At 36.5% G+C, this 25,612-nt stretch overlaps 1 protein-coding gene across 1 annotated transcript in view; it reads left to right on the forward strand.

Annotated features, from left to right (window-relative positions):
- The window catches only part of FGF10 (fibroblast growth factor 10), a 67,047-nt gene extending 42,730 nt beyond the window's left edge, over positions 1-24,317 (forward strand). The window contains exons 2-3 of the mRNA XM_056325697.1: positions 17,985-18,088; positions 22,061-24,317. Coding sequence (XP_056181672.1) covers positions 17,985-18,088; positions 22,061-22,258 — 302 coding nt within the window. The 3' untranslated portion in view covers positions 22,259-24,317. The remainder of the gene's footprint in view (positions 1-17,984; positions 18,089-22,060) is intronic.
- Positions 24,318-25,612: the final 1,295 nt, after the last annotated feature.

The following is a 25,612-nucleotide window of genomic DNA, read 5'->3' on the forward strand; positions in this document are numbered from 1 at the left end:
TTTGTTATTATTCTGCTGGGTCACTGCTGCAAAGCTGTTGGTCTTCTGAGTCAATGGTATAAGCTTCCTGGTTCTGATACCTAATGATCCTGGAATGAGGGTCACACTTTTTCCAGGTATTGTAATATGTATATATACTAACACATACATAAAGGGGAAATGGCATTCAGGGGCATGTCTATTAAGAGTAAATGGGTAATAGCCTGTTTTTGATGTGCATGATAAAAATATTTTATGAAGGCAGAGTGGAAAGACATTGTAGAATGGTCCTATAACAAATCCATCAGTGATTTCCTTTAGCTCACTTGTTACTAAGAGGTAAGCCAAGTTTCTTGAAGAAGCAGGATCTAAGTAATCGTGCAGGTTGTCTCTAATAACTTTTGCATCTGCTGGAAATTTTCTTTCAGGTTTGTTAATGAATAGCTCAGAGATACAGCTCTTACGAGACAATAGGCAAGCAACCAAAGAAGTGACAAATTATTAGTTTTAAGCTAAGAAAAATTGTAGATTTAATCAACTGTAGGCCACAGATCTGCAAGAACGTTTCTTGTTTCAGAGTTATGTAATTTTGTCAGAAGGAACACAGAAATAAGGAATTGCTGAATATAGGCTGATTATTACAGCATGTTTTGGTACAGTACTGATCACTGGCTCTACAAGTTATACATTAACTAAGGAGAAGAGATGAAGCTTCATAAATCAGAGCTTACTTCTTATTAAAATCTTTCTGTTTCTAAGCACTGGACTTAAGATATTTTTGATCAAATAATGGTGAACCAGCTGAGAACTGTGCCAAACTAGGCACTTCCCAATTCGTCTAACATCTTTTGTTGAAATGGTATTTCAGGAGGAAGGATAGATCTGGCAAAAACTTAGGTCAGCCTTTGGAAACTTCTGGTTTTCCTGACTGTGGGTAGTCTTCCTTGATTTGGGAATGTGGCCACAGATGTCCCTTTTATGTGCCTGACAGCACTGGAATTGTTACAATGGAAATCAGAGGCTGATATTCAAAGAGTTAAGATCAATTAGAAGGGATTCCTAAGGTCAGTGGGCGCTGAGTCTTGTCAACTGAGATTTGCAGCAGTGGCACTGATAGCTCTGAGATCCTTCGGGCTGTGTGCTAGACTCCTTGCACCAGAACTGTTCCACTTTAACACTAGAGAACTGAGAAGGCAGTTTGCCAGCTAGGATTTTGTCATCTCTGTCTTGTTAAAGATTTTACAGAGCACTAGCTGTTGCTCAGCATGTACGTGAAACATACAGGACATGGAAATAAAAAAATCACCTGCAAATAGTGTCAGTAATGTATTGATGTTACCCTATTGACATAACAAAGGAAATATTTGCAATATAATTTCTATCCTGATACAAAAATTCGTTCTCTCTTTCATACCAAATACTGGTATATTATCTTCTGCTTTCTCTGAGGGCTTTCTTTTTTTCATAGGCAGCTGACAGTGCAGCTGGTGGGACTGAGCAGAGTCAGGCAGTCCAATTGCTTTGTAGTTGCATTGAAGTGAATTATGATTGTGCAGATGCATGACAATAGATTTAGCAGCGTCTTGTAATTGTTGATTACTGTGTTAGTTTATACACAGCAAGGAGCTCCCAGAGCGTGGTCTTGGCACACACGGATTTCAAAACAGCAAAGTAAATAAAGTAAATAAATGGACTGACAGCTTAAAGGAAGCCACTGCGATTCTTAGCCATACATTTCAACTTAATCTTTTTCTATCAAGTTCTTTTGTTAGTGTCTACCACAAGGACAGAGGAGATTACAGTGTGGGCTTGAGGGGAAAAAGAAGCACCAGGAAAATGATGAATAGAAAGAAAATAATTCATTAGAGGTGGGCAGAGGAACATGGACTGTAAGAATCAAAATTGTTAGAAGTGGTTCTGTTATCTTCATGCTTTGTGTTGCAGAAGACCAGCTGTCTATGAGCCTGATTTGTGAAAGGAGTCCCATGAATCTGTAAGTCTTGTAGGAACTTCAGTTGGGAGTCCAGCTTTCAGATACTGTTCTGTAGGATGTACCAGTATGCAAACTCTTTTTTTTTTTTAAAGTAGAAGTCCCTTCAAATTTCAGTGTGGCAGTCCTCGTACTGTTGTCATAATTATGCTTTTCATAATACAGAAATAAATGGGTGTCTTATTTCTAAAGAACACTGACTACAGTGTTTGAATAGTTTCTAATAAAACAAAAAGGAATTACGATTAGTGTTGCATGTGTTCAGAAGATATCAGTTAGAATCAACAGGCACAAACCTGCAAATGAAGAACACGAGGATAAGGGATGAAAATTCCACAATTTAAAAGCAAGATCTCCAAAGTTTATACATGATTTGTAAAGACAATGCACTTGTCACAGATTATAGTTTTGAAGTTTTCGTGAGCAAAATCTAAATTATCACACTCCTACTGTCACCTAGAACTGCCACATATCTGAATTGACCTCTTCTGCTGCCTGGGCCTTTCAACGATTCTTTGCATTTCTTCTGGAATTACAAGGCACTGATCAGAAGTATCATACAGTAGTTCTGACTGGTTTCTGTGTAACCATAAATTGTGAAAATTTCATTATATCAGCTGCACATCATGCACTCAGTAAGTCCATACATTTCCAGAAGTGTTTGACTTCCTATGCAAATACTGTACAGAATAGTGCTCTATAGCATATTAAGTCCAACATTTTCAGAAACATTTGATTAACTTCTTGTGTGTGGAAACACAGCTTTATAGGCTTGCAAGAAATCTCAGAAGATCATGTGGTGCATTCCCTTGTCCCACAATGTACATACGGATGATATCTATCATCAGCTCTGCTGGACACTTTTATTACCTGCTCTTAAAGACTGCACACGCTCCAAAGCACCTTTAATGAATACAGAGAGTTTTTACCACCCTTATTAAAATCTTATTATTCTTAATATCCTCTGTTACTCTTCTGTGCTGTTGAGTCCATTATTTCTGTTGCCTTTTGAATGGAACATTCCTCTCTTCTTTCCAGATATTTTTTTTAAGTATTTGAAAGTTACTGGTATGCTTTCTCTTCCCACAGTTTGTCTTAAGACAAACAGGATTGGATTTATTAAATTTTCCATTTCAAATCATATTTTCTATGGCCATGCTGGTTACCCTCCTCATCTTGAAATGAGCATGGAGCCCAGGTGAAGCCTTCCAAATGCTGGATGATGTGGAAAGATTTTCTTCTACGTTTCACACACTATTTTCATGTTTATACATCTTAGAAAGATATTTGATTTTCATATTGTTCACTCAAGTCCAGATTGTGGCCCACTAACCACCCAGACACTTTTCTGTAAAATTGGTATCTCATTTTTCTTCAACCTGTGTATGTATTTACTTAATACTTCATTCCATTTTGGCAGTGAATAATTGAGAATTATTCTCTAAATACAGTTTTCTAACCTGCTTTTCATCCTTCTTAAAATACAGTTTTATATGAAACTACTGTATTTATGATAATGTAATGTGATAGTGTCAAAAGCCTAACTATGTATCTCTTTCCCTGAAATGACCTGTCATATTGTCATAAAATGAATAAGATCTAAGAGAATTTGCTGTTGAAAAATCTTTGTTGACTGTTTCTCTACTTTCTTTCATTTCTCTATATGAGGGAATGTGTAAGTAAGAACTAAAGGGCAACTCCCCTACTTCAGACTAAAGGTCAGTCTGTTTCCTGTCTCTTGACAGTAGCAGTAGCAGAAGCTTGAAGAGAAGAAAAAGTGATAACTGCCTGTTACACTTTCCTAGTGTCCATCAGTATGCAATTCAAAGACTAATGATGACATCTCTTTAATTGTCCTAGGAACACATTTTTTTAATCAGTTGTTCTGATTGCTTTTTAGTTCATGTAAATGGACATCCTACCAATGATGGCTGTAATCTAACAAGTGTGAAAAAGTACCTTCTTTTGTTTTAAATATCTGCCCAACAATTTCATTTAAGATTCAGTGTATAGTTGCCCCTTCTTCACTTTCTCAAGGTTGCCTACAATTTTATAGATTCCCCCTCAACTAATTCCTGTTCCACCCTGTGAAGCCCTAGGTTTTAGTTATTCTTCAAACAATAGTTAATCCTTATTTCTGAGCTGCATGTTGATCTTTCCTGTAGCTTTTCCAGTTCTGCTTCATTTTTTACGAGATGAGAGACTAGGGTAGCATGTGTGTTCAAAATGCAAGCACAGATGAATTTAAACTTTGTTGCTCTATTACCCATTTCCGAAACATTCCCTACTCCTGTCCTGTACATTCCTAATTTTTGTTTTGTTATCTATTAGAAGACCAAGAAGTGATAGCTGGGCCATAAGCCATTCTGTAACACATTCCGTGTTTATAAACCGAACATTACTTTCCCTATGTGCACCACTTTTTACAACATTCACCTGCATTGAATTTTATCTGGTATTTTATTGCCTTGTCAGCTTGAATCCTGAGATTCTTCTGCAGTTACTCTCAGTACCTTCAGTTTTACTATCCTGAATAGTTTAGTGTAAATAACACTTTTTGTCATGGCATTACTGTGGATCATTAATGAAAACATTAAGCACAGACAAAACCAGGATTTTGCTGATTACTTTCCTGAGAAAACTGATTAATTTTGTTCCCTATTTTTAATCCAGTACTTATTTATTTATTGTTGTCTATACATTAGCTACACAACATGCGTATGGTTGTTGAAACAATTGTGGAGTTGTTTCATGCACAAGCAATAAGACATTTTTACATGGTTTTGTATTTGTTGCCTGTGGCCAAGCTGCACAGGCAGCATGCACAGCTCGTGTCTGAGCTCTGACATTGCTTAGAAATGTCTGTCTTCACATGCAAAATCCCAGACAGAAACGTGGCAGCTCTGTTCTTCAGCTGCTCATCTCCATAGCTGTCTAAGGCTAGTTTTACACTGTCAAATAATTTAGCTCCCCGGGTAGCTTTCGGATCCAGCACTCCTGACCTTTTGCATTGCACATGTTAGTTCACACTTAGCCTTTTTTTGACATGAACTATTTCCTCCTGGAATGAACCTCCACAAAATTCTCGGGACCAGGACAGTTCACTGCAGGGATCACTCCTAAGAGGGAGTATGGACAAGACCAAGCCGGCTTTGGTTCCTTTGGTTTTATACACTTTCATGCCAGCCCTGCAAGAGGATGTCTACCTGACCTTGACACCAGACTATACAAACAGCAGACTAGTGGGCTGCCACACGCCTCCACAGTATGTCAGACACAGAACAGAAAAACCACAGACATGTCTGAGGGCTATGGGTAAAGTCTCTAGAGGTAATAGTTGAGGAGAATTGAACCAAGCACTCTCAGGGATGCACTAGACCACCCTAGAAGGTGCAAATATGATTGTCAGCCAGTTTTCACCAAATGGCCTAGGGGCCAGGTGCTCTTTGCAATGTTGGACAGTACTGTAAGCAAAGGTATCTCTGAGCCTGACATAAAAGTACATAGAGAAGATAGGAGGTTCTTCGCCTGCCCTCTACATGTCCCCTGGCAAGGATTCTGCTGGAATCACAGCAGAAAATGCAGTGTCAGTTGAGTGGTTGATTGGGGTTTGTTGGCTGCACGGGATTTTGTGCTGTTGGACTCCAGCAAGCAGAAAAATCAATTTAAATAGAGAAAGTTGAGTAGAAAAGCTGGAAAGAATGTATCAAACCTTCTGAATCGTACCATTCATTAACTGTCCCAGGCATAGGTTTTTGAGTGTTTGTGCAAGAGACTTACATAGTTCAAGAAAAGGAAAAACCAAAAATATTTCAGCAGCCCAGGCTAGGGAATCAGAGTTTGTATAAAAGGACAAGACATGAGGCAGAAGCACGTGCAATTAGATCACATAATCCTGTGTGCAAAACATGCTTGTTAACTGTTATGTGAGAATGTCAGCAGGGAAGATGAGAAACAATATAGAAAGAGACTTGAAGATAATGAAAGCAGAAGGGTGTGAAGTGATTGTGCTCTGCAGATCAGCCTTTTAAGTTTCTGTGCAAGATTGACGATTTTGTCATCTTGCTTTTTCATGAGGTGTTGAATGAATGTTTAAGAAGACAGCACTTATCGCTGCTCATCAAAGTTTTAAAAAAACTGTTTGTACTAGAAGACTGAAAATACCAGCTCCAGCCAGGTTAGGAGACAGTCAAGTATTAAAGATGAAAACACTGTGAAAGACATATATCAGGTGCTTGCACTATAGCAGGCAATAGTTTACATCTGTGTGCAAGAATATAGATCTTGATACTTGCTTTAGTGTTTCAACATACCTTTGATGATGAAAGAAATGTACAGAATATGTAAGATGAAGTACAAATCTAGCATTAAAAAATGAGAAGCTGATCAAGTAGCATTATAACAAGAATAATACAGTTATTGAATGTTGTCTTTTTGTTTAGTTTGGATTAGCTGTAATTTAGGATGAATTAAGTACACATAAATATTTATGTCAGAGAAAACAAAAAATGAATGAACAAAGCAATGAACTGGTGATCAGAGGTCACAGTTCTTTTCAGCTGCTAAACTATTAACCTTAACTTCTTTTCATGTAGTAACAACTGGTAATTAATTTCTTTTTATTTACTCCAAGACTGTCCAATAACAATAGTTATAGTAATTGTGCCTTTCAATAAATATTTTGGCTGAAAAAGTTTGGACAGTAGTTTGTTTGCAAAGTACCCAGGGGGTTATGAGCTACCCACAATCTGTGACTGGTCATCTTAAATCATATGCAACATTGACCCAGACTATGTTGGTAAGAGTATTAAGGTCAGAGACCTGTCTTTCATTTGAACACATCCAGGTCAGTTAAGAAAATAATTTGTGGACAGAAAAAAGCTACGAGGGAAAACCAACAGTTAGCTATTTTAAAATATACTGTAATATTTTTTGTAGTCATTTCTTAATGCTGATCACCCATACTATACAGCTGCCCTAATCTACACTTCTCAGGTGTTCATTCTGTTCCCACAGTCATGATAAAGTTTCCTTTAAAAGAATTATTATTGTGACCAAGCAATACTGGGAATATTTGTTGCGTTGTAGCATAAAACTGCTGAAAGTGTTGATGAGTAACTGCCACCAAGGATAATTATGTGAAACAGTGAATATTATAGCTGTCCAGTGGTAGTCTTGCATTATAAACATATGGATCACATATTTTAAAATACCACGGATTCCTTTTTCCTGTGTTAGGCAGACAGACATAAACCATTAGAACCAACAGCTAATTGATGTGGTGAATTAGTGTGTTTGGCAACTTTCTGATTTGCAGGGAAAACACTAAAACTTTTTTTTTTTTTTTCAGAGAAACACAGCAGTAGTGGGATGCTGTTATCTGTATCTGGTCATGGTCTCTTAAAAAAAAGCCTGTAGAACTTTGTGATTTTTCTGTTCTACCCCATTACTAGGTCATTATGCCCGTACAGGTTTAGGAAAAGATCCTACTTGCCACAGACAGTGCAATGCACATTGCTAATCTTTGTGGTACAGTTACACAGTGAGTTTCCTTCTGTCTCCCACCTTCCACAAGAAGATAAGTACTTGAAACTAGCAAATGAGAAACTATATTTTTCCAGTCTTGTTGTCTTACACAATGGGGAGTCAGGTTGAGATCCATAATAAGAACAAATGAGGCCCAAAATTAAACATAACTGTTGAAATAAATTGTCTCATTTTGATGTGCAGCTGAGCAGCCTTCACATGAACAGCTACAGTATGTATCAGTCTCAGTAGGAGGCAACAAACCTGTCATTTGGATAAAGATTGTTGACAGACAAGTAGCAGAGGCCATCTGCAGCACACTGGTTTTGTAAGTCTCACAACTTCCATACATTTCATAGGGATACCTTTTTTCATCTGTTTATACACTGCCTTAGCACCCAGGCTCACTTCTGTCTGCTCATAGCTGTCAGCACTTGAGTAGGACTGGCTTGATTTAATTATAATTTGTGCCCTATTTGTAAATATGTTTACTGTATCTGCTAGAAGCTCCTGACTGAACGGCAGCTGACTGCCTGAGCAATGAAGACCTGCCTTTCCTGATATTGCAGGTGATGGACAGCTACTTCTCCTGGCAGTCACCATGCACTTTGACTGTTTCTTTTGCATTGTCCCTTCCTTGTGTGTTAGGATGGGCAATAAGTGAACAGCTTTAACTCCATTCAGTTTCTTACAATTTGCAATTATTCATATTGAAATTTATACAAATGGTAAAATGCAGGAGGAAAACATAATGATCATGAGTGTGGAAGATAACTTGGCATTCCACCCAGATTGAAATAGGCAGCTCCACACAACTCTTAGAAAATTTACTGAGTTGTACTAGTCTGTTATAAGCTTTCTATTCTCCTGTGTATTTCTGTGGAGACCTAGAAATTTAAGATTTGACAGAAATCCTGAGTGCCTGGTCCTGTCTGCTAAATGGAAACATGTATGGACTGCCAAGTTTCAATTAGGATTTGGATTGTGATCCAAGATTCCTTATAAACATGTGAAGTAATCTTTTTGCTCAATTCAGTACCCATCAGGCCTTAGTTAGAACGTCAGTCCAGTCTTGGGCATCTCACTTCAAAAAAAAATTAGCCAATTGGAAAGAGACCAGAAGGAGAGCAATAGGAGGTCTAGAAAACATATACTACTCACAATGACTTAAAAAACTTGGATTGTTTAATCCTTAGGGGTATAGGTTGATTTATTTTCTATTGAGAGTTATTTTTAAGCCAGATCCTTCCAATGATTTTGTTTATAGGGCTGCTCCACAAACAGTTATATTTGAAGGGTTGGTGAACTTCAGCACAGAGGCAGAAAAAAATACCTGGGGGAATGGAATTTAAGGAGACTCCTTAAGCTGCCGCCTTTGTCAAGAGATCTAGCAAATCAGATAACTACAACCATACATCTAACCATATATACTGAGGTAGGGACGGGGAGTAGTGCTTTTCTTTTTTTCTCTTCATCCCAGAAACAGATCTGATAATGAATTCTGACACTGTCTCTGTCCGGTTTACAAGTTATCAAATCTTGCAATGTTGGGGTCAAGCATGCAGAGGTGTTCAGACCCTCATATTTTCCATCAACATTCATGTTGCTGTCTATACATCTTCCCATCTTGGCCCAAGCATGGAGCTCAAAAAATCTGGGTTTTGATTAATAGAGCTCAGTACAGCTGGCTCTGTCTGTAGCCATTCCACCTCCACAACGTGAATTAAATCCATGTGAAGGAAGCAAATGTGATATCTTCCCTCCTGCAAGGACTTTGGCTAAATCTGGTGGCATACTTGCATGCTGGTGATGAAAGTGATGGACCAGGTGCCCTTGAGGACAGCTCTGAACTCATATTAACTGGCAGCATAGATGTGTCCTCGAAGTCACTTCCTGCATTTCCTTTACTGAAGTTTAACCTGTCTAACTGTGGACATTTAACAGGAGTGCTGGTGTTTGGAATTGTTTTTTGGAGTCGCCTCTTTTCACTGACAAGAGGGGAAAACATAGGCTAACTGTGCTTATGAATTATTTGTTTCTGTTACATGTCAGGACATATACTAGCTAAATTGATTCCTGCCATTCTTGTAAGTAAACTTAAACATCTCCTTTGCTAACCAACAGCTCTCACTACTGCATCACTAAAGAGGTCCTTTCTTGCCATGCTATGCCACCCTCCCATTTACTTGGTCTACAGAGAATCACTGGTTGAGTGGTCCTCGCTCTGCTCTGGAATTAAAGACATAAAAGCAGTAGAAAAGGGAAGAGAAGTGGTTTAGTTTCCTTAAATCCCCTTGTGGTTCTGAGAAAATTATTGAATAACTAATCTTTTACATGGTCTTTATGCACCATAGAGACTTCACACCTTACGCTAATATTGTGCTAATGCAGGAGGGCTTAGAGATACTGTTCCCACAGTCTTCAAGAAGTTTGGATACATGTATAAGGTACATCTTATCCAAATGCATCAGATGAGGGAATTTGGACTGGAAAGCTCGTGGGACATTCACATTTTGGCTATAGTTTAAATATGACACATTAGCAGCTTGTTCTGTGGTCTTTCAGTACTTTCACTTCTGATTTAGAGCAGGAAGGGTAGAGGTCTCAGAAAATAATAATAACAAGCACAAAATGGATTTTAACTTCAAATAAAGTTTTAGTTCTGAGTGACAGCTGAGGTTATGGTTCACCTTGGTCATTATTTGAGGTTTCTGCCCATAACTGTGGTATCATGGGTTGTGAGATTTCTATCTTAAAATGCCTTCCAAAGGCAACTGCAAAGCCTGTAAGATTACATTTTAATGGAACTACTTTGCTTCATTATAAAGCTTCTAAAGGCACATCTTGCTTAGCCCATCTTCAGTTTCCTAGGTTTATTTTATCTTCTACTCCACCATCTTCCTCTTTCTGTTGTCAATAATTCTTATGCAAGACAAATAAGAGATAGGAATAACTGTATAACTTCTCATTTGGGAATGTTTTCAGCTTAGTTTGTGCAGATGTAAATGGTGCAACAGAGTAGAAACAGGGTCAGTGGCCTCATATTGCTTAGTACTTCACTCTTTCATGACCACATCCAACCAGTCTTCTCATTTCTTTAAACCACCCTTTTTTAAACCACCTTCTAAAAGCAAACTTTTGAACTATGAAATCTTTAACATTATGCCTTATCACCAACTTTATCTGACTCAAGCCAACGTTAGTCAAAGGTACCCCTTCAGAGAAGCTCCCTGCAGGGTGCACAAACCAAAGTTCTGAAAAGAGGAATGTTACCAAGTTTCGTCCTGTCCAGTTACCCACCAAGAGCAGCAGCTGCTGTCACAGGCCCAGCAGCTTCTTGTCACCATTTGGGAAACTGGGAAGTTTTGGAAGCCATCAGTCATCTTCACATTCCATCCAGATGAACTCACTCTTCATCTGTGGTATTTCTGTAGACAGAAGAAAATGCAAGCAAGGGGGGGGCTGTCTGTGGATCGCCACATATATGGGATAATCTTTGAAAGGGGGAGGAAGATACAAGGTGGTCCTGTTCCTCTACATTAAGAGGACTGCAACTAGGGTTACAGACATTTAAAGTGCATTTTAAGAATTTATTACACAAACAGGATCAGCTACAGAAAAATGGCCACTGTCTCACACTGCAAAGTAGTTGAATTTGGTTCCAGAATCAAGTGATCCTCATTGCAGGTTATATTTGGATCCATTGCAGTACTGCCTTGATAATACATTTGGTACTCTGTCAAGCTGTCTTTCCTAACAAATTGCTTTCCTAACAAATCACTCACATTCTAGGATGTTTTGTAAATGTTTTGCTTCATATTACCAGCATTTTTATAAAAACACGGGACATTTGGAATTACCATACAGAATTATGAAAGTGCCACTTTTCACTTTTGTTTTTTATAGCCACCCTGTGCAGAGCAAGACAGCCAGTCAGCTTTCTGTTGCCTTGTCATTTATATAATGATGACTTTTATAATCTATAAAAATAGTTTATTTAAGTTAAATATATTTGGTTTCTATTGGGAATATGTTTCTAGCCTTCGGGACCTGTAAAGGGAGCACATGCATAGCTACAGGGCACGTTTCAAGTCGATATTTGAAATGTTTCTAATTATAATGAGTTGGAAATGGTTTGGGTATTGAAAGCTATGCTTTTACAGTGGATGTGGTCAAAGGGGATTAGTTATAATTGTTGAAGTTTACAGAGTTATGGCTGTAAAATAATAGTGTGCTATCTGCTTTAAAACCATAATGGAGGCCACAGCATATTTTTTTCTTTTAATTATTTTAGTTTCCTTTCCAAGTTCCTAAAAAGCACAAAGCCAGAAATGAGTAACTACTAACAAGAATTTTCCCCCCAATAATATTAATGATTTGTAGTGCTTATTATCAAACCTAATTACAAGTCACATTATAACATGGAAGTTATTTACTTTACACATTCTCTTGGAGTGAAAAGTTTAATGCTTGGAAATGGCTGAGCCCAAGCAATAGTATAAAATCAGATAAAAGATACATACAAGGAAGTAAGTTGAAATGCCTTGTTTGTTTCGGTCTTCATCAGTTGGAATAGAAAAAGAACAAAATGAAAATGAGTTGGATGATTTATCTGTTTTTTACTTGATAAAATTTACTTGCTGTACTCAGTAGGTTGGCCAAGCCTCTAGAGAATAATTCTGAAATCAAGGAAAAAAACAACTCCCCAGATAACTGAGGATGTAGTAAATGTAATACCTGTCTTTAAAAAAGGAGGGAAAAAGACCTAGAGACAAGTCAGCATATCCTAAGAAAAAATACAGCAAAAGTAATTTTTAAATAAATGTTTATAAGCACCTAGTAAATTAACAGCCAAACCCAATTAATTAAAGAATTAATGAAATAAAAACAATACCAAACCAACCTAAATTTCATCTGTGGTGAGATAAAAATCTTCATGCATAGGAAAGAAGCAGCAGATACCATAAATTTGGGAAAGATTTTTGAAACTTAATGTCCCTAATGATATTCTTTTAACCAAGATCAGCAAGCAAAATCTAAGTGAAAGCCTTACAGTGTGGAAAGCCGTACTCCGGAATGAGCAGTTGTTCACTGCCAATCTGAACAGAGGCATCAATTTACACAAGAGTCTCTTCAACATATCTCCTAGTAAAAAGTAATTAAGAACTTGAATGAAGGAATTGAAACTAGGATTATAGAAGTTGCAGGCAATATGAAACTTGGAATAGTTGAAAGTATTTTGGAGGACTGAATAAGAACTCAAAACACTGACAAATTGGAGAAATTATCAAACAAAAAGGCCACAACTGAGACACATGCAAAGTACAACATTTAATTAGGAGTAATCAAATTCACAACTATAGAATGAGAAATAGTTGCTTACATTCCTTCTGTGTATCCGAGTGTGGTGGATGACAAATCAAACAAGAATCACTGTTAGCATATTACTGTAAAAAATGAGGAATTATGCATAAATGTATGAGTATGCATATATCCTTTGCAGGAAATATGAAATGTTCCTTCAGGTATCAACACTGGTAAGGCTTCATTAAAATACTATGGCCATGCTGTGGGCACAAGCAACGGGCATGTTCAAAGGTCTAGAAAACCTGAAAGCTTTAAGGAAAGCATTTTAAAGCTGGGCTTGTTTAGACAGTGAAAGCTGGTAGGTAGATATGTAGGTTTAATAATAATTTCTGAATATGTAAAAGGTTACTGCAAATTAAAAACCATCTCTTTCATGTTAGTTTACAGTTTAAACAAGAATTAATGGGCTCAAATTACAAGGCCATTTAAATTGGACAATAAAAACATTTTCTAACGTAAATGGTAGAATAGGCTACCAGGGGGTTATAGAATCTCAGGTTTTGAAGGTGTCTGAGAACAACCATCCATCAAGAATATCTTTCCTAATTAAGTCCAGTGGAGTATCCACAGTGATGTGGCATCCTTTCAGCCGTATAGGCTGTGACTACACATAGGCTCATACCTCCAATCCTGCAGCTCTTGAAGAATATGAAATTGTGTCAAATTGATCTTGAGAGCCCATGGAAATTATATTTTTTTATTGCAGTAGTATATAAGTCCAATCAGAGCCTGTGACTCTACTACATAAACCTTGAGGAAAATGCAAAAATTTTTGTGCCCTCAAAGAAGTCAATTTCATTAGGTGAGAAAAACGCTACAGTTTTAACCTTCATAATGTAAATGTCAGTTATATTTTTATATGTTTCTTCTTAATTTAATAATGACTTAATAATCAAATACATATTTTCACCCTTACATCCAAGGCATTTGATTTACATCCAGTCTATTTCAAAGTTCTGAAAAATCCTTATGACTTCTGCTTGTAGGTCCAACTCAGATGAGTTGGTGCTTTCATGCTGACATTTGAAATTTGTGTCTACATCACTGAGACCTATGAAAAGATTCCTATTGCCTTCAGTAGATTTCTATAAAACTCCTGTAACAATCTTCTCCTGAGAAAATCTGTAAATAATACTAAATAATTTGCAATCTAGACAAAAGCTAGTTCTGTGCTTTAACTAGCATGTAACTCCAGTGAAGTCTCTGGGGTATACAGGGAGTAGCAGGGTAGATAAAGGGTATACAGGGAGTAGCAGGGTAGATAAATACCAAATCAGGTCCCTGTTACCCAAGGGGTAATAGATCATGTATTAAATTAATTTGTAAGGAAAAACGTCCATTAAAATTTCCCCTTCTCCTCCCAAAATACTGCAAAAGTTAGAATATGCAAAATTGTCACTGAAGACTATAATTTTTCAACTTCCAAATACACAAAGCACACTCAGTAAGAATAAATCCAGGATCGTTGGTGATGAGATCAACCTGATAATAGTTCTCAAGAATTCAGCTACATTTGGCTCCAGTTAAATAGTGTAACTAAGTATAATCAAGCCAGTTACTGTGGATATAATGTAAATGTAGTAACATTTCTCCTCATGACCTCCTTTCAGCTCTCCCACTGGGGATATAATGGAGTAAGTATGTATTTGGGATATAATGGAGTATGATTGCAAACAAATTTTACCAGAAAAAAATACTATATTTTCATTAATTAGTATACATTCATATACTTCCATGGCTTTAACTTAAGTACTGAACTGAAGAGCAGTGTATCTCCATCATTCAAGTGCAAGACACTTAAAACGGGTTAATTCAGAACAAGTTTCTTATTTAAGCACTGTTCTCTTTCAGCTGCAAGTGTAATAGTCATGGTTTTGAAATGTTGAACCATAGCTGAAATGGTCTAATACAGTGTTTTGTTACAAGGAAAATGTGACAAAATGTAATTCAGTTTAATCCATTTCAACATAAAAAGTAATGATGGCACATGTTATGCCAGTATCTTTTTTCTTTTAGTGGTGGTGGTGGTTTTTTTGTTCCTGCTGCTGTTAGAAAGGGACCCAGCCTAGTTTTAGTGGTGCCACATTTGGATTACAGCAATTAATTTCTGTAGAAAGAATTAACTAAATTCTTCTCATCACTTTTTGGCATGGAAAATACAAAATACACATCACTCTGTAAAAGGAAATGGGCATTGTAGCAGTGTTTGCACCACATTCTTACCTTTTAGTAGCTCGTCATCCACATAGCCTAAGGTTCTCCGCTTAATTCTGTTTGGTTTTGAGCACAAATACTTGAAGAGATGTCCCATGGGAAAGGAGTATTAAAGTCCACTGCTCTGTATTAATGCTTTCACAGAAAAGCAAGAAAGAAACTGGCTTTTCTTTGCTGTGAAAATGAGCAGCTGTGCAAGAGTAATCCAAGTATAATAGGCCTTGGCTGGATTGGACTCATTGATCTGCTTGTATCAATGGCATGACAGTGGTATATATAAGATGACCATCAAGACTTAATTAGGGAGCCCTCACAACTTCTATTGAGATTAGAGAGTATAATTCTTTTAATTTCACATACGGAAAGTGATATATGTCTGCATTGCAACAGTAGACAAGTTAGCCCTAGAAATAGATCGTTGGCCTTAACTGACTCTTTCTGGGTCTTCCTAGATGACAGTTCCCCTAAGTTGTATCCTCTTGTTTACACCTAAGCACCTTGTGTTAATTCTCAAGCTAACGTTACATATAATTAAATAATGGAAATTGTGCTTAGAGTTTTCATTTAAATAAATAGCCATAACTTTTCTGCTTTGCAGTAGTTAGACAGCTCCAGCTATTAGAGGGACCTTTGCTGCTACGGAGTTGGATACTACTGATGGCAGAGTGAGCTGATTTGGGAACTGCTGTTTTTACTCCCTCACAGGTAGCAGACTTGCAGTGCTGTACAGAACTGTGCATTCACTCTGTTTGTTCAAGTCTGGGTTTCAGGCCTGAGGGGCAATTCATGCAGAACTGTTTTCAAACGGCTCTAAGAAGCTCAGGGGCAATTCAGATCTTTGACAGTGTAGGTGAAGTTTTAGTTTATATATGCAACTGCATCCTTAGCAATAATGATTTTTCATGCTGCAATTAAGACTCTTACCATAAAAATCTTACAGCAGAAGGCTTTATCAGTTGATTTTTTTTTAATACTACATCATCATTTTTGTCTATCAACATTTATATTTGCATTTTCATATGAGTATTTAAACAAAATAATCCTCCACTTGCATCTTTTCATAGGTTTGGACAAGGAAATTTTTTTAAATATTATGTCTGGTTTAATATGGTCCATTTTCTGAAGGGCTTACTACATCCTAGACCTACTGTTGTTTCTCTTGATGTTCTCACTGAAGTCTTTCTCATATGCAAGTACTATAGACCTGGTGACTGTGGCCAAGCTAATGTTTCTTGCTAAGTAAACCCAGAGCCTCTGGTTCTTGCATTGGAATTTATATATCTTCATATCAAGTACTTCATATATAAATATAGAATTTTAAATATATTGAAAAATGCATCCAGGAAAGGCCACCTCTCCTTTCTTGACAATAGAAGGAGGTCATTCATGTTAAACTGCCTAGTTTGATGTTCTCCCTCTTCTTCACATCCATAAACTACATAATGTTTACTTCTGAATAAAAAACAGCTATTACTTTTTCATGCTTGATTCACAGTTGCTGCCCAGGTAACATCAAAGCCTCTACTTCCAGTCACAGAATAAATAACAGCCACACTCCTGAACTGCACAGACCAGTTCAATGGCCATACAGAATGGCTTTTGTACCACATACAAAGCAGCCATTTTAAAAAAAAAATACAGTGAAAAAACTTCCTCCTCATGTCTCTGCACACTGAAGTCCACATGGTTCTGCAGGCTGAACAGAATGCGTTCATTTTTCAGGGACACAATATCAGCATTTACAGAAAAAGCACTGAATCCCAAGTGACACTGTTGGCTTCACTTGATGTGTAGTTACCATAAGGAATTTTTAAGTAAATGAAAAAACATATGGATTTTTCAGTACTACTCTGCTCAGACAAAAAGTATAGAATATGTTTAGGAGGAAATTACTCCAAATTCTTTTATTTTTTAAACAGGTAACAAGTCATCAGCGTTATTCCAGCTGATCTATTCACTATATTTGTTGGCTCAGCCTAGGATGTCCTTTTCTGCCCCTCCTGTAATTTCCTCATTGGGCCCTTAGTGACCACTGGGTTAGACGGGCTATTGTTCTGACTACTACTTTAGTATCAGGAGAAATGTTACAGCCAGGCGTACAACCGGGATAAAACATTTAGAAGTTGTTTGGTTGGAGCCATATTTATCCTCTGTTAAGACTCAATGCTGAAACAACATAGCCATCTAGGTACTCTATCAGTAGTTGAAAAGGGATCTCTGAAGTCACTACCTAAGTTGTAGTAACTTCTACCACTCCCAGATCACTATGCTTTTGGGCAGAAAACGTAGGGGTGAAAAACTCTGTCTCCCATTACTGGCCCCTTGAGCCATCCACTATCCCAGAAAGAGTTTGTTTTAAAGAAAAAAAATTAATCATATTTATTACAAACAGAACAAAATGTTTCTGATATCTGAAAGACAAAGATAACACGGCCGTTAGGGTTAGTCTTACTGTATCCCAAAATGTCAACACACTTGCCAAAAAAGAATTTACCAGCTCAGTGCAGCCAAGAGATTTAGTTTATCTAAATGTCCTACAAGGAATAAATAGTTTACCACTGGTTTTGAAGACTGGGAGAAATATCACATTCTATTGACATATGCTATAGATTTAATTTAATGCTGTGGTTCAGATGTCTCTTCTGATAAATTTTAGTAAAATCTACGCTAAGAAGAATGGAGCTGTTTCAGTATTTATGGGGTTTAAAATGCAGGGTTAGCAATGGAAACATGTTAATTGAAACAATGTTTGTATATATTCTTGCAATGGTTTAGAGAAGAATTTTGCTGAAGTTTGTTGGTCAGTTGGTTCCAAATATAAGTTTAGTATTTTTTAGGTTTACTGTGATTTCTATAGCAAGAAGATCCTCTAATGAAGAGATTAAATAGCTCAAATTTTATTTTTTAGGCATATTGGAGATAACATCTGTAGAAATCGGAGTTGTGGCAGTTAAGTCCATTAAGAGCAACTATTATTTAGCCATGAACAAGAAAGGAAAAGTCTACGGCTCTGTAAGTATTTTTCTACCTTGCAAAGGGACTGAAGCAGACAGCACAGTTCCATCTCTTACCCACTGAAAACCCCACTTGTCTGTGTATATACTACTAATTAGAGCTGAAATGAGCTGTTCATCAAAATTTCATTCTCTGCTAAACCATCAGCCCCAGTCTGCACAAGCTCCCTGTTGTTTGGTAAGCTCATATCATACCAAAGCAGCTGCAGGGATTTATCATGCTTACTGTTTCACTCAGGTTTCTTATTAAGTAGTGGCCAATGGAGAGTATCCTACAAAATGTAATCTTTAGGGCTGGTTTTCCTTGGTTTTCTGCAGTACATTCACATTTAGCAGCAAATCTTGGAGGGATAAAGTGCACCTGAAATCTTTGAAACTTCAGCTGGTGGAGCAGACACACCAAATTATCAAACTATGACTTTGAAGGGGAAGATATCTAGAGTAGCCAGCTTTAAATTGAGTGTATTAATTAATAAACAGGATTGTGGGCAACACAGACAGGCACGGACTTATATATCAGCAGATACATCATAGAATTATAGAATCATAGAATGGTTTGGATTGGAAAGGACCTTAAAGATCATCTAATTCCAGGCCCCCTGCCATAAGCAGGGGCACTTTCTATCAGAATAAGCTTCGTGTCTGAGCAGAATTTGGGTATCATTTGAAAACTGTATTTGCATTTATGTAAGTTTGGGCTTACTGATACTTTCTGGGGGGAGGGGGGGGGGAGGGGGGGGGGTGGGAGGGAAGCAAACAAAAAACCCCAACCCTACAAAACCCAGTAACTATCCAAATATTTTTAATAGGAAGCAATATGGTCTATAAATCTGACTGCTAAACTCAAGTGTACCCTCACACATCCACATGATTACACAAACACCAGATGTTCTGGTATTATATCTGATTTGGTTTAAAATTTTGCAACTTTTTCCAGTTCCAGTGAGTTTGAGCCCGCAGAAATGTAAACTTATTCAAGTCATCTGCAAAGATTATGAGCTGATCACATTGCTCAGTGTTCAGAGCACCCATAGATGCTCTAAAGACAGCAGGTCACGGATGGATACTGGCACTGGGTTTATCCTTAGGCAATGTAGCTAAGCCTCTGCTGAAAATACTGAAGTAATGCCAGTCTCAACTAAGACTCGAGCTTGAAGTCATTTGACCCTCTTTTTTAAGGAAACATTTTTATAGGTGGGTTTAGTTCATACAGCTGTATAAACTATCCTCCCTCATCTGCACTGTAGCTAGTCACTCCTGGTTCAGAAGGTGACTTCTGACTTTCTAAACTCCTGGACAGTGTCAGAGAACCACATTAAGGAAAGGCCAGAATAGAGAAATGTTTCTGAAACTCCTGTAAATGTGGTTTTTAACTTCTAGAACCACAGTGATCAGAAATACAGGACAATCAATGCTCAGTCCTGCACCATTGAGAGGTATAAGCATGTACTGAGTTGCTGACAAAGTTACTATCTGTCAGTTAAGCTACACTCATTGATCATGGGTATGCTTCTGTACACATACGAAGGTGTCAGGATAAATCACCATCTTCAATTCACACATCTCAGTTTACAGTGTTTAGTCATTTTTGATGGCCTGTCCCAAAGCCTGAGTTAAGTTTTCCTACCCAAGTTGTTAGCTGTGGCTTGTGTGGTGAGAGTCCATCCCAACCCCACATACACACAAAAGAAGTCAAAGTATCTTTCATGTACCATAGGTGGAAACTGCTGCCATAAGGTTCAGTAATTCATAGTGTATTTGAAATAGTGTTGACAGGAGGATACGAATGTGGAAAGCCTTTTTTTTAATTCCAGCTGAGATAATTTTTCAATATTCACATCATAAAATCACAGCATAATGACTTATCAAAACCTATTCCATAATGCTTCAGAGATTTCAAGAATGCTTCTGTTATTATTTTTCTCATCCTCCAAGACTTGCAGTTAGACCTATATTACTACATTGTGGCAGCCTGCAGATGGATATGAAAAACAGAACCAATAAAAAATTTAAAAACACTCTTAAGCATGTGCACAATAGACATTGGTGCAGGGTTATGCTGACATTTGTTTGACATGAGCAAAGCAGTCCTGGCCTAACATTCAGACCCCTGCCAATAAGACTTCTTAACCACATCACAACATCATCTGTTCTCTCTTTATTATCTAAGAATAGAGATAAAACTTTGGATCTGAGTAACATTCTGCATCTGGGAAAACAAGTAAGACTCGATGTTTATCAAATACTGTTCAATTTGACTGACTTTGAGGGAGCAAAAGAAGACTCACTATTTGGTTTCTTTAACAAAATAAGCCGCTGGTAGGTCAGAGAACTTATTGCAGTTTGGATCTGTGACTGATGTCCAGCTGCATTCTTAATACCTTGATGCCAGAGGTGATGTATTGCAGTAAATAAATATTAAATGACCTATATGTAGCTTTGTGAATACCAGAAATATCAAGCGTGGATTTGTAGACTCTTCTCTTGATAGTGTCTTCCCCACCAGTGGTTCAAATAACTACTATTCCCAATGTCAAAGAGCATGTTGGAAGTCAAATTGAGTTTAATTATGCACAGTTTTGTTAGGAAAACATAAACTTGTTCTGTGCTCCTAGCAGCTAAGTAAAACATTAATTATAGACCCAAAAACTGTTACTGTATCAAAGTACTGAACATTAACTACTTTAAAAATTCCAATTTAAATTAATAGGAATAGAAAATATATCTTAATATTCGTATGTCCTTTTTTATTAATGTGGATACTTTCTGTGTCTTTAATAGCTGAATATCTGAGGGATTTGATCATAATTAAAGATAAAACATGCCAGAAGTTCTTATCTGTGCCATGAAAATTGTTTTATTATTCAGACATATTTCTTACCTTGTTAATAGACACATTAAAAATGCCACATGTAGTTAGTATATCATACTCTCAGATTCTGACTGGCTTCTGCCTGAGGTGTGAAATGACATTTTCTGAAATACAGAAATAACAAAATGCTAATTTTTGGTTGTAATTTAAGGATGTTGTAAATGTTGCACTTTTGAAGGCCTTCTAAATGGAATATAAGTAACTTGATAAAAGTGGAGGTTTTTATATGTAGGGATTATTTTTTTATGAAAACAAAGCATTCTTGGCTTCATTATAGAGAAGAAGATCTTTGTAAGAGTGCTTTTAACAGAAAAAAAAAAAAAACAAACAACATTTCCTCCTACATGCTTCTATTTTTTATTCTTTCTACCCAACTGGTAACTGGTTCTCCTTTAAAAACAGAAAATCTTAAACCATAGTACTATATGCAGAGTTGCTTTCTTTAGTCAATAAGATACGGGATGGTACATTATTCTTTTTTGACTAAGCCCCTTTTGAGGTCAGCAGAGTAAACAGGCCTCACTTCCATTGTAACAGCAGCATAACAGTGACTTACACCCAACCAAAAAAGCCCTTTTTCATGTCCAGTGTGGTGTAAAGGATAAGGATCTTACTTCAAATAAGAAGTAGGCCTATGTCATGCGTATTTGTTTAACATACAGTATCAATAATCTCATTCAGGATATTTAATGGTTATATTTGTTAGAACTGGAATATGATGAATGATTCTGAGATTGCCACCTCATACTTTGAGTTTATGACTGGGAATTTGATTTAATATTGTTGCCATATTCTAATACAGAGAAGTTTAATTTCATCTGTGAGTGAATTATATCATATCTCTGCTATAATTATGTACTGAATAATTGACTATGTCTTTTTTTTTGTTTCATTTTTTCAGTCTAACTGATGTTGCTTTTAATGCTCTGGGCACACTGAAACTTTTTTTTAAATACACTGTGGAATCCTAAAAAGGTGTCACATACAGAACATTGAAATCTTCCAAAATGGTTTTAGAATTTTAGAAACTATTTACCTGCAGTATGCTGCAACTCTAAATATTATGTTTATTCTGAATTTGTTTTCTTCTTTTAACAGAAGGAGTTTAACAGTGATTGCAAATTGAAGGAAAGAATAGAAGAAAATGGTTATAACACATACGCGTCCTTAAATTGGAAGCACAATGGAAGGCAAATGTTTGTGGCCTTGAATGGAAGGGGAGCCACAAAGAGAGGGCAGAAAACAAGAAGGAAAAATACTTCAGCTCACTTTCTTCCAATGGTAGTAATGTCCTAGATAAAGGAACTATTTTATTGATGCAGTTGAACCAAAGGCTCTTATTTCAAGAATATTTGGTAATCCTGAAGAGTAAGTGCAAAGAAATAGTGCAGACATCTGCTTGTTTGAAAAGAGAGCAGGGGAAGCCTTTGAAGGTTTTGTACTCATTCCTGGCACGTGAAATACTTTTTTTTTAGTTCAGTGTCATATCTTATAGTCAAGATAAAAGCTGGATCAAATGGGATGGAAGTTATTGCCAGTGTGAACAATTGTTTTTTTACCTCTTCAACAGAACTTATGGGACATAAGACAATCTGTTGAATGATCTTCATGGGGAATGCTATTTATGGAATACTAACTCATATCAAAGACCTTAATTGCTCAGTCAAGCCTAATGATCCAATGAACAATTAGATACACAAGCATTTACTGGAAGCACTTGGGTCATATGCACAAATAATGAAATTTCTGGAGAAGCCTTGTGGAAAAATGAATAGGATTAAAGAATATAAGCAAAGTAGTGTGAAACTGTTCTAACAAAACGAATAGTATGGTTTGCTTGTATGTTCTAAATTCATTTCTTTTTATTTCTCTCTAAGTTATTTATTTAATAGGATGTTAAATATCTTTTTGATTTGAAATGTTTCCTCATTTGCTTCTTTGTTACTTTCCCATTTTCTCAGTACTTCACTTGGAGGTTGATAGGTTAAAATGTCAAAACCTCAGAAGTACTCTGAGAATAGGTATTAGACAAGGCTTTAAAGGCAGATTTTAATGTGTATAATCCATTTTTTCCCTAAACTGTCTTGCACTTAAGCAAAAAGACCAAATGAGCAGCGCTTGGATTTATCGTATTGGGTGTCTCTATGGCAGAGCATTTCTTTTACTCTACCAGCACTCAAGAACAAACTTCAAGAAATACTTTGTTCAAAGGGTCTTTCTGCTTTTCTGAAATTGAGAGAAGGGGATACATCTGTACTTTGGTGTCAATGCATCTGTGTATATATTCATCTGATTCTGATTTCAATGTGGAGCTAAGTTCTAACGCATTGCAATCAGTGCAGTATTCTGCAGGAAGCGTTGGGCTGGAACCTAGGTGTGGACAGCCCTGTTAAAGTCACTAAGATTGCAAATGTTTCACTGTGTAATTCCCAAGTGTAAAATTTGGCCTCTGAAAGGTAGGTAATAAGGCAACACAGTCCTGCACTCCTTCTTTAATTAATACACCCATTCAGCACGTTTGTCCTTGTTACCAGCTTGCAGAATCATGGGCATATAGTGGGAGTGATACCTAAGTAAAGACTGAGGGACGGGGATCCAAAATCATGCTCATGCATTTATCAGAAATTATTACTCACACATATATTATATATGAGAGCCAACTAAAAAGCTGTGCTGGTATCCAGCTTTAGCATGCCTTTCATATCCATCATAGCAATTGGTGGCTCAAAATACATAATATCCAGCACATTTTTAGGACGTGTTACTAGTCCCATGGCTTAACTTGAGCAACTGCAGTATAATAAAGTTAAGCATAATATGAATTTTGTTCAGTTAAAGGTACATAAGGTTTGTTTTATGTTTTGCTTTACTCTGTAATTTTAGAGAGCTCTGGATAGCTCATCAATGTAACCATATTGAGATTCATTTTGTTAGAGCAGATAAGTAGAAAACAGTACATCAAACAATTTGTACCACTGTCTTCACATTGTATTCCACTAAGTAAATAAATAAGTCTTTGCAGTGTCTTTAGTAAGAAACAAAAGTAGTATAATATTATTTTGTTCTAAATACTTTAAGTGATAACTATGAGATTATATTGATGCTGCAGTTTTATCTTCAATATTTCTTGTTGTGAAAAAGTTGGTTTTATTTTTATTGTTTGGAAACTGTATTTTGGTACAAAGGAGAGCCTTGCTTAATGTGTCTTTTTGAGAATGTTTAACCTGTATAAAGGCTGGTGTTGTTGGAATCTTCTATAACTTATTTAAGTCAATGTTTAACCAGCACATCAATCTTAATCTGTTATTTAAATATTAGCCATTTAAAAAAAGAAAAAAGCAAAAAAAATACAAAATGGGCAGATTGTATTTTCTGTCCTTAAATAAAGTCAACTATTTTAAAACTAGGAATTCATTGAGAGACAACATTTTAGCTGATAGCTGACATTGTATTTGATGGTACTTTATCTCCAGCTTTCTCTTCACAAATGAGATTTTTTTTGAAAAGAAATAAGGATTTCAGATTTTAAATGTAATTGCAGGTCACAGAAAAACTTAACTGCCGTGATAAAGGCAAGTTTCTCTTTAAATTTGTAATCATAATTAAAACTGACAAGACATAATGGACCACCCGCAGTGAACATTCAGTGTGGGCCTGGGTGAATGCAATATTGGATGACCACTTAAAGAACATTTAGGGTACAAATGAAATTCTCTTTTGACAGAATTACCTATATGATGTGGTCAGGGGATGAATTGTACATAAATATTATCGTAGTACTTAAAACACCATGCTGCTAAAAGACCAATATGGGGAAATATCACTTTTCCAAAGTGCGTCAGGAGCTATTTGTGGTTTCTGAAAATTAACCAAAATAAAAATAAAACACTTGAAGGAATCAATGATTCCTGTGTGTTTGGTATACTGTAATACCCACTGTAGTGGGAGCAAACTGCAGACACTATCTAAAATATCACAGATCTTCAACCATAAGCTCTGTTTTAAATCACCCTCAGCATAACAGACTCCTGAGTAACAGGAAAACAGAGGGAGGGATTTAAGAAAAAAAAAGGGGAAATAAAAATCACTGAGGAACAATGTATAGTATGTTGTATTTAAATAAAAATAATAAAACATGGGGAACAGAGAATAAGAGTATTGTCTTTGTTTGTTCTATGAACCTGAAATAATACTATACAATAAAAATGAAAAGGGAAAATATCTGTTGTACTACAGGATGTGGTTTGGTGCTGTGTAGCCCCAAAACAAAACAAAAATTTCTTGAACATTTGCAAGTTTCTTTAATGTTTTGCATGTGTGAGTCAGATATCTCCACACTAATAACAACCAAATGCTTCAGATTCTTCTTGAAAATACTCAAATCCATCTAGTTTATACAGTGTAAAAAGCAACTAATTTAAAGCAAGCACATTTTATGAAGGAATGAAGGATTTAGGAAGAACATGTACTCATATTTTTAAAGTAAACTTCAGATATGGAAAAATAGTTACATTTTATATAAGATGTCATCCAAGACATTTCAGGTTATAAAGTTCCTTAACTGTTAGTAAGCTTTAGTAATACAAGAATACCAGTATATGAGCATAACTTTGTAATTCATGCCCCTGCTGAAACTGATTCTCCCTATTC

The sequence above is a fragment of the Falco biarmicus genome, chromosome Z (genome assembly GCF_023638135.1).
Source record: "Falco biarmicus isolate bFalBia1 chromosome Z, bFalBia1.pri, whole genome shotgun sequence".
Taxonomy (NCBI): domain Eukaryota; kingdom Metazoa; phylum Chordata; class Aves; order Falconiformes; family Falconidae; genus Falco; species Falco biarmicus.